This window comes from Stegostoma tigrinum, chromosome 34 (assembly GCF_030684315.1).
Source record: "Stegostoma tigrinum isolate sSteTig4 chromosome 34, sSteTig4.hap1, whole genome shotgun sequence".
NCBI classification, from domain to species: Eukaryota; Metazoa; Chordata; class Chondrichthyes; order Orectolobiformes; family Stegostomatidae; genus Stegostoma; species Stegostoma tigrinum.
This window is the reverse complement of record NC_081387.1, coordinates 2,995,816-3,006,598: the sequence shown is the minus strand read 5'-3', so window position 1 is coordinate 3,006,598 and position 10,783 is coordinate 2,995,816. Positions and strand designations below refer to the sequence as shown.

Here is a 10,783-nt window from a genome sequence, read left to right as displayed (position 1 = left end):
AAACTCCCTTCCTAACAGTGCTGTGGATATCCTTCACTCCCATGGACAGCAGTGGTTCATTAGCATGGTTCAGCATCTCATTCTGCAGGGCACTTAAGGATGGGGAACAAATAACTGATCTCATCAGTGACACTCTCATTCTGCGCAGAAGTGAATAAAAAGTGATTGTCTTCAGTAGAGGAGTAGTGGGAGTTGGAGGAAATCATGTTTCTCTTTTGCTGTTTTACAGGAAGGATTGCACTGTACTATGCCAGAGAATACAGAGAGAATAGACATTGCAGGTAGATCCTGATCATCATCCAAGGAATAACTGCACAATTGTGGGAAGACACCAAGTTGCTTCACAGCAGTGCTCAACACAGAAGGTTATTCAGTGAAACTATCTTCTGGAAATTGTTTAGATCTGGGGAACTTTGGCATATCATCAGATCTGAAACTGGTCAGTGGTGTGGGACCCTCCATCACAACTAGCCTTTCTGAAGGTTCAGCTTTGGGTGATTGGTCAGGGTGAGGTGGGCAGAAGTGTGAGTGGGCTCCAAGTGTGGTGATAGCCTCAACCATTTGTCAAGTCTCATCAACGACTGACTCATCCTGACAAGTAATAGGCTGTTGAAGTGTGAGGTCAAGTGTTATCCAGGCTTCACACAGAATTCAAAGCTCATGAATCTCCAACGCTCTCACACTGAGGAGAAATCCTTCAAGTGCAAGGTTTGTGACAAAGCATTCTGCAACTCATCGAAACTCTTGCGTCATCAGAGGATTCACACAGGAGAGAAACCATTCACATGTGAGGTGTGTGATAAATCATTCTCCGTGTCCTCACACCTCCGTGTGCATCAACGCATCCACACAGGGGAGAAACCTTTTAGATGCAAGGTGTGTGACAGATTATTCTCACGGTCAGAGAATCTCCGAACACATGAACGTGTCCACACAGGAGAGAAACCATTCACATGTGATGTATGTGACAAATCATTCTCACAATCAGGACAGCTCCGCACACACCAACGAATCCACACAGGTGAGAAGCCATTCACATGCAAAGAGTGTGACAGATCATTTTCAGATTCATCGTCGCTCCGTAGACATGAGCGCATTCACACAGGGGAGAAGCCATTCACTTGTGAAGTGTGCAGTAAATCCTTCTCATCGTCATCGACCCTCCACACACACCAAAGTATTCACACTGGTGAGAAACCATTCATGTGTGTCAAATGTTTCAAATCATTCTCAGATTTGTCATACCTCCGCAGACACAAGCGCATTCACACAGGAGAGAAACCATTCACTTGTGATGTATGCAATGAATCATTCTCAGCATTATCGACCCTCCGCACACATCACCATATTCACACAGGAGAGAAACCATTCACTTGTGAGGTGTGTGACAAATCGTTTTCTCAGTCAGGGATTCTTCAGGTACACCAACGCCTCCACACAGGGGAGAAACCATTTACGTGTGGGGTATGTGATAAATCATTCTCGCAGTCAGAAAGCCTTCGCAGACACCAATGTATCCACACAGGTGAGAATCCATATACATGCGAGGTGTGCACAAAATCATTCTCGAGGTCCTGGAACCTCCTGCTCCATCAGAGGATCCACACAGGGGAGTAACCCATTCAACCTGAGATTTGTGATGAAGGTTTTGTGATGTCTTTGACCATGGGGGATGCCACATAATTTTCACAGGAACAAATAGTTGTGATGTTTGTTCAATGGTCTTAATAGTACTTTCACCCAGTCAGTATATCTCCTGTATAAGGGTCTGGTATAAGCCAGTTCATGTACCTTTCCCAAACCATTTCGGTCTGTTCCAAATTTTTGTAAAGGATGTTAGTTAATTTGGAGAGATATCACTTTGAAGAGAAGTACAAGCAAGGGAAGAGATGTACATCAGTGACATGCTGTCAGGAGCTGCACTCTCTTTGAAGGAAGTTGATGCTGGTACACAGTGTGAAATATTCCAATTCAACAAGAAGCAACAACACAACATGCTCGGGAAATCGTCAGCCCAGCAGAGGTGTTGGAAAACATCTAGTCTCCATATCATCAGAAATGGGTTATAAACCCAAATTGTGCAGTGGAACCTTCAAACATTTCAACATACTGACCCCATGGGAATTGCTTGGGATGTTTCAAATTCCAACAGGCAATATCCTCTCAGGGATCCTCTTTAAAAAATTTCAAAGGAATTTGTGTCAGAGAGTTTTAACAGTTCCAATGTACTTACCTGAACAGTTGTCTGAAATTATCAGCTGCAACCCGAAAAACAACTTCCCAACTTGCTGACTATACCCCTGACTGATCCCTACCCCAGCCAACCCCGCTGCACTATTCGTGCTCTGATCTCCGCACGATTCTCTGTGTGGATTCCTGCACTGATTGTCTTCATGCTCTCTTCAAATGTGACAGGCAGTTGTGACAAAAAGATGTCCTGAAACCATCAGCCAAGCATTCGAGAGGGCTGTTCATGACTCATGACACTTCATGGATGAAGCTAGGAGTAGACCTCTGTACTCTTACTGAAATGTTACGGTAGACGACAATGAAGGGGAAAATAAAGTAAATTTTTTTTAAAAGCAATAGCATTAAAAGGGATAGCAAGGATATAAAGGGTTAACTCAGAATAGCCTACAGTATGGAAAATTCCTGATAGACTGCATACACATATCCTTACAGATGACCAAGGACAGGAAATAAAGAATGACCTTTCCCCCACTTGAGAAACTGCTGAGGCCTGTCTACAACTGAGAAATGAATTTACTGGTAGTGAAGAGAATGGAGATGATGAGGCTGCAACCCTGAGGTCAGAGATGTCAGGATCAGGCACATGGAACTCCCATAGTTAATGTGTGGTTTGCACATAGTTTCAAGAGAGAACTCAAAAACCAGTTAACAAACCTTCAGTGGAACTCCAGGACATATGACTCAGCTAACTGCCAGGTCAAATTCCTTAAGTTAGAGGCCAGGCTTGCACCAATCAGGACATTACATGCCAGTTAGCAATCGCTAATTTGAAATTTAGGCATTCAACCTGCAATGTAATACTACAAGGAAAATATTTTAATTTTCTTCTGTTTTCACAAAGCATTTTCTTAGTTTTGAATAACTTTAACCTGCTTAAATGTAGTAAACCTATTATTTTGTTTAAAACCATTTGAACTCTTAAAAAGCCAGGTTTAAATATTAGAGTAACAGTTAGAACATGCACTAATGCTAGTGGTTGGTAAGTTGTCTGCACGGAATAGGGAGTGTAACTGTATTTTATGTATAAAAGCCACAACTATTTGCAACTCAGAGCCTTTGAGCTGTTTCTCCATGCATGTGATTAAACCACTTATATCTTGCACTCCGACTGCTTAGAATTGACTCTGTTATTTAATGCTGTCCACTTGGCCTTTCAATTGGTCATGAACAAAATCTAAATGACTTAGAAGATTGAGAGGGAATAAGGACAAGTTGCTATGTGAGTATACTGTACCTTCAAAATTAGACTCAGTTCCAGGAAGTGTCAGGCACCCATTCAAGAATGAAAGTCTGGACATAAGGGGGTGAGAAATATACATTGAGAAGAAACAGCTGTATTGTTATGATTGTTGTTGTAGCAATACAGTTGGTATCAGTCACAAGTATCAAGTTCAGTCTTGGGAGAGACCAAGATAAGAACCACAGTACTAACTAAAATTAACCCTGACAAGCCTGTCCAGATGGCTGAGAATAGAGAACCTTACTGTGGACCAGAAGGGTCACTCGACGCTGAACTGATTAAAGCAAGAAACTGGTAGAAAAATGATTAAGAAAGGCTGGAATCCATTTGAAACTCCTGTGCAACAGCATATGTAGTGGGGCAAAGAAACAAAATATAAAAATGAGGAGCATAACCATACAATTCAGCCCCTGAAGACTGATTCGCCATTTAATACAATCATGGCGGACCTCAGCTCAACCTCATCCCCACTTTCCTGCCCATGCTGTCCATCTCCTTATTTAACTTTACTCAATGATCTGGCATCCACCAGACTCTGGTGTCGTGAACTCCAATTCACAACCATTTGATGGAGTAATTTCTCTCCATGTTTGTTTTAAATCTTTCAACCCTTATTCTAAAATGATGATCTGTCATTCTAGATTGCCCCACATGAGGACACACCCTTTCTACATCTATTTTGTAAGTTCTGTTTAGCATCCTGTATACTTCAATTACATCACCTGTCATTCTTCTAAACTGAAGTGCATAAAAGGCCTAAACTGCTCAATTTCTCCGGATAAGACAAACTCCTCATCTCTGGAACAAATCTGGTGAACAGATCTGATGCAACAACAACCCTCCTCACTAAAATTTACACACAGTGCTCCAGGTGCGATCTCACAAATGCCTTGTGCAGTTGCAGCAACACTTCCCGACTTGTATATTTCCTTCCTTTAGCAAAAAATTTAGCAGGTGAAGGCCGAGTGGTATTATTGCTAGACTATTCATCTAGAAACTCAGCTAATGTTCCAGAGGCTTGTGTTTGAAACCTGTCATGGTAGCAAGTGGAATTTTGAATTCAGTTTAAAAATTTGGAATTAAGAATCAACTGATGACAATGCAACCACTGTTGATTGTCAGATAAACCAGTGTGGTTCACTGATGTCTTTCGGAAAGAATTTTGCCATCCTCATCAGGTCTGGCCTATATGTGGTACCAGACCCACAACAATGTGATTGACTCCCAGCTGCCCCCTGAACTGGCCTAGCTAGTTGTATTGATTGCTATGAAATCTTAGTGAAATGAAACTGTATGGATCACCTGGCATCAACTCAGGCACCAGAAAAGACAATGGCAGAAACAGCCCTGTCAACCCTGCAAAGTCTGCCATGTTAACATCTGGGGGCTAGTACCAATTTAATGAGCTGTCTCACAGACTAGTCAAGCAACAGACTGACATTGTCATACCTCACAGACAATGTCCCAGACCTCACCATGATCATCCCTGGATATGTCCTGTCGCACAGCAGGACAAACCAGGCAGAGGTGGTGGCAGTGGATACAGAGCGAGTTCCCCTGGGAGTCCTCAACATTGACTCTGGACCCCATGAAGTCTCGTGACTTCAGATCATCTGGGCAAGGAAATCTGCCCTCCCTCTACTGATGAATCAGTACTCTTCCATGATGAACACCCAAAGGAAGCACTGAGTGTGGCAAGGTACAAAATGTACTCTGGTTGAGGAGTTTCAAAGTCCTCTCCCAAGAGTAGCTTGGCAGCAACACTACTGACCGAGCTGGTCAAGTCCTTCAGGACATAGCTGCTAGATTGGATCTGCACAGTCCTTGTGGAGACAAAGTCCTGCCTTCACATTGAGAATCTAGCAACTCAAGACTAGGCATCCAATCCAATCAAGGTTCATAGATGATTGCACAATGTTCAGCATCATTTGCAACGTCTCAGATGTTTAAGCAGTCCTTGTATAAATGCGACAGCACAAGGTTAGCAAATACATGGGGACACCACCATCTGCAAGTTCCCCTTCAAGCCACTCACTATCCTGACTATATCACTGTTCCTTCAGTGTCATTGGGTCAAAATCTGGAATTCCCCCAAGTACATTGTGGGTCAGCACACTGCATGTGAACTGCAGTGTTTCAGGAAGGCAGCTCACTTCAACCTTCTCAATGGCATGATGCAGAGGTGCCGGTGTTGGACTGGGGTGTCAGAAGTCACATGACACCAGGATGTAGTCCAACAGGTTTATTTGAAATCACAAGCTTTTGGAGCATAGCCCCTTCATCAGGTGAAGTCTCAATGGCAACTATGGATTAATCAGCGATTAATGCCCATGTCTCATGAGTGAACAAAGAAATTGAGCATTTTTTTGGTCCCTGGATGTAATCTTGAACACTGACTTGTGACCTCCTTGTGATCAAAGTTTCTTTAATTCAACATTATCAAAGATTTCCTTTGTCCATTGTATTTCTGGAATATCTTTTAGTCATTAGCAGTTTCATAGTGTGCCACTGTCAGCATTTTCCTTACACAGGGATAGGAAGTGCTATACCCAAATTTGTAGATGGCACTAAAATAGGTGCAAAAGTAAGTTGCAATGAAGAAATTTATAAATGAAAATAGATAGTTAAGATGAATGAGCCAAAATTTGGCAGATGAAAGTTAACGGGAATAAGTTGAGGTTATCTACTTTGATTGGAAGAATAAAAAGGCATCTTATTACCTGAATGGAAATAAAAACTTAAGAATGCTTCAGTGCCAAGGGATCTGGGTGTTGTTGTGTATGAATCGCAGAAAGCTAGTATGCAGGTACAGCAGGTAATAAGAAAGGCAAATGAAATTTTGGCTTTTTTTTATTCATTTGGGGGATGTGCATGCCACTGGCAAGCCAATATTTATTGCCCATTGCCTTGAGAAAGTGGTAGTGAGCTCCCTTCTTGAACCACTGCAGTCTACCGACTGTGGGTTGACCAACAAAGCCATTTGGAAGGGAATTCCAGGATAGTGAAGGAATGGTGATATATTTTCCAGTCAGGATGGTGAATGGCTTGGAGGGGAATATTTTTTTCTATTCATTTGTGGGATGGGGGTGTTGCTGGTTGGCCAGCATTCCTTGCCCATCCCTAGTCCACTTGCAGGTGGTGATGTTCACATATCCGCTACCATTTTCCTTTTAGATAGAAGTGGTTGTGGGTTTGGAAGTTAATGTCTAAGGATCTTCTGAATTTCTACAGTGCAGCTTGTAGATAGTACACACTGCTGCTACTGAGTGATGGTGGTGGAGGGAGTCGATGTTTGTGGATATGGTGCCAGTCAAACAGGCTGCTTTGTCATGGATGGTGTCAAGCTTCTTCAGTATTGGAGCTGCACCCATCCAACAATTTACCCACAACAGAAGTCAGACTCTCAGGTCTACAGTTCCCCAGTTTCTCCTTGCAATCTTTCCAAAACAAAGATACAATATTAGGCATCCTCCTGTGATCAGTCACTTCACCTGTCAACCTCCCGAACATTCTCTTCTGTAATGTTCCCAAAAAAATCAAAGTGTACTTCTGTGTATTCTCAAGACTCTGTTTCTTTCTCCATCGTAAAACTGATGGGAAATATTCATTTGGTACCTCTCCCATCTCCTGGTGTTCAACACAAAGACAACATTCTTGATCTTTACCTGCGAACAGTCTACTTCAAACAACTCTTGAATGTTCTTGTCTCATACTATTAAAATTTGCCTTCAATTATAAACTTTAACTTTCATGGAATCATCTTGAAACTAATAGTATTATGATTGATAGAACCAAAATGCTGGCCTACTTTTACTTCAGTCACCTGCCCTGCCTTATTCCCCAAAATAAGCCTAGTTTTGCTCCATTTCTTGTAGGACCATCCACAAATTTATAAAGCAAATTTTCTTGAGCACATTTGACAAATTCTTCACTATCCAACTTGTGGAGAGTTTGCCACCTGATCCTGATTGATTCCAGTTTTGCTGGTGCTCACTGATGCCACACTCAGTCAAATGCAGCCTCGATGTCAAGTTCTGTCATTCTCCCTTCACCTCTGAAATTTAGCTCTTTTGTCTTTGTTTGAACTAATGCTGTAATGAGGTCCAGCACTGAGTGGCCCTTATGGAACCCAAATTTGGGCATCACTGAGCACATTATTGCTAAGTAGATGCTGCTTAATAGCACTGTTGATGATACTTGCCAAAACTTTACTGATGATCGAGAGTAGACTGATGGGGTCGTAATTGCCTGGGTGAGATTTGTCCTTTTAATACAGGATGTACCTGGACAATTTTCCACATTGTTAGGTAGTTGCTACTGTTGTAACTGTAATGGAAGAGCTTAGCTGGGAGAGTGACAATTTCTGGAGCAGAAGTCTTCAGTACTGTTGCCAGAATGTGTCAGGACCTGTAGCCTTTGCTGTGTCCAGTGTCCCCAGCCATTTCTCAATATCATGTAGAGTGAATTGAATTTGGCGAAAACTGGTGTCAATAATACTGGATACAACTGGAAGAGGCCAAGACAGATCATCCACTTGACAATTCTGGCTGAAAATTGCTGCAAATGCATCAGCCTTACCTTTTGCACTGTTGTATTGGGCTCTTCCATCATTGGAGATGGGACATTTGTGGAGCCTGCACCACCATTCACAACTAAAGGACTGCAGAACCTATATGTGATCCATTGGTTGTGGGATTGTTTAGCTCTGTCTGTCACTTGCTGCTTATACATGACAGAATCGGTAACATTGAGCTTTGCACAGTCCAAGTAGAGACTAAAGTCCTGCCTTCACATTGCAAATACTCTCCATTGTGTGATAAATAAGGTAGATTTTGATTAGCCAATCCTCTATGCAAGCTAATACATTATCTCTCATCATGTGTGATTTTACCTTGTGCATTAACCTTTTGAGCATCACCTTATCAAATACCTTCTGGAAGTCCAGATTTATTACATCAACAGGATCCCCATTATCTATTTTGCTCATTACATCTTAAAAGAATTCTAGCAAGTTAGTCAAACATGACTTACCCTTCATAAAATGATGCTGACTGTGACAGATTGCGTTTTGACACTCCAAATGTCCAACTGTTACATCCATAATAATGGATTCCAAAAATTTGTCAACAACAGATATTAGAATAACTGATCTACACTGGAACCTGTCCAGAATCTAGGAAAGTTTGGAATATTATAACGAGTCAGATGCTCAACATATGCCATCTTACAACCAAATTCAGGCATTCCATCAACTCTCAATGCCTGTTTTGTGCAATTTATTTTTTATTTGTTCATGGTGAGGCCACCTTCTGTTGTCCATTCTAGCTGTTCTTGAGAAATTGATAATGAGGGTGAGGGAGTAAATGTTGAAGGTGGTGGATGGGGTGCCAATCAAATGGGCTGCTTTAAAAAGTAATCACATTCACATCAAGACATATTGCGATAGGTATAAACTCCAGAACTGTTCATGGTTTGAAAGCAGTAGTAATAATTTTGTTTGAAATAAACTGTCAAGGGACCAGGACAAGCTGTTACACAGAATCTGAAAGCAATTAGCCATGTCTGGGAGAAGAAGGAGTCAAAGTAATGGAACAAAAACTGACTGAACAACTGCTTGATAAATGTCTACCTTATGCCACAAGGTCAAATAATTGCCCTCAAGAAGACTTAAGGAGTTAATTACAGGAAAGGTGTGTAATTACACAAACAGTCAAATCCAAATGTAACAAGGAACAGAGGAGCTATTTGCAATTAGGCAAGATACAGACTTGATGGTTCCAGAGGAGGGTGAATGAAAGAGATAATGGGAACTGCAGATGCTGGAGAATCCGAGATAACAAAGTGTGGAGCTGGATGAACACAGCAGGACAAGCAGCATCTTAGGACCACAAAAGCTGACGTTTCAGGCCTAGACCCTTCATCAGAAAAGGGGGAGGGGGAGGCAGATCGAAGAGGATAGAGGAGAAGATAGGTGGAGAGGAGACAGACAAGTTAAAGGGGTGGTGATGGAGCCAATAGAGGTGAGTTTAGGTGGGGAGGTAGGGAGGGAATAGGTCAGTCTGGGGAGGATGGACAGGTCTAGGGGGCAGGATGAGGTTAGGAGGTAGGAAATAGAGGGAGGAGGGGATGGGTGAGAACAAGTTAGGGAGGTGGGGACGAGCTGGGCTGGTTTTGGGATGCAGTGGGGGGAGGGGGAGATTTTGAAGCTTGTGAAATCCACATTGATATCATTGGGCTGCAGGGTTCCCAAGCGGAATATGAGTTGCTGTTCCTGCAACCTCAGGGTGGCATCGTTGTGGCACTGCAGGAGGCCCAGGATGGAAATGTTGTCTAAGGAATGGGAGGGGGAGTTGAAATGGTTCGCAACTGGGAGTTGCAGCTGTTTACTGCAAACTGAGCGTAGGTGTTCTGCAAAGCGGTCTCCAAGCCTCTGCTTGGTTTCCCCAATGTAGAGGAGGCCACAAAGGGTACGGTGGATGCAGTATACCACATTGGCAGATGTGCAGGTAAACATCTGCTTGATGTGGAAAGTCTTCTCGGGGCCTGGGATGGGGTTGAGGGAGGTGGTGTGGGGGCAAGTGTAGCACTTCCTGCGGTTGCAGGGGAAAGTGCTGGGTGTGGTAGGGTTGGACGGGACTGTGGAGCAGACAAGGGAGTCACAGAGAGAGTGGTCCCTCCGGAAAGCAGACAAGGGTGGGGATGGAAAAATGTCTTTGGTGGTGGGGTGGGATTGTAGATGGCGGAAGTGTCAGAGGATGATGCGTTGTATCCGGAGGTTGGTGGGTGGTATGTGAGGATGAGGGGGATTCTCTTTTGGCAGTTATTGCGGGGGCGGGGTGTGAGGGATGTGTTGCAGGAAATGCAGGAGACAGGTCAAGGGTGTTCTCGACCACTGTGGTGGTTGGGGGGTGGGGTAAGAACGTGGACATCTGAGATGTACGGGAGTGGAATGCCTCATCCTGGGAGCAGATGCGGCGGAGGTGAAGGAATTGGGAAAAGGGGATGAAATTTTTGCAGGAAGGTGGGTGGGAGGAGGTGTATTCTAGGTAGCTGTGGGAGTCGGTGGGCTTGAAATAGATATTGGTTTCTCGGTGGTTGCCTGAGATAGAGACAGAGAGGTCGAGGAAGGTGAGGGATGTGTTGGAGATGTTCCAGGTGAACTTGAGGTTGGGGTGGAAGGTGTTGGTGAAGTGGATGAACTGTTTGAGCTCGTCTTGGGAGCACGAGGCCGTGCCGATACAGTCATCAATGTAACGCAAGAAGAGGTGGGGTTTAGGGCCAGTGTAGGTACAG

General features: G+C 43.4%; 1 protein-coding gene across 1 annotated transcript; it reads left to right on the top strand.

Moving 5' to 3' along the window:
- Positions 1-655: 655 nt before the first annotated feature.
- LOC132206258 (zinc finger protein 271-like) lies at positions 656-3,331 on the top strand. Its single transcript, XM_059639678.1, has one exon. It carries the CDS (start codon positions 661-663, stop codon positions 1,615-1,617), a length of 957 nt encoding a protein of 318 aa, XP_059495661.1. The 5' UTR covers positions 656-660; the 3' UTR covers positions 1,618-3,331.
- Positions 3,332-10,783: the final 7,452 nt, after the last annotated feature.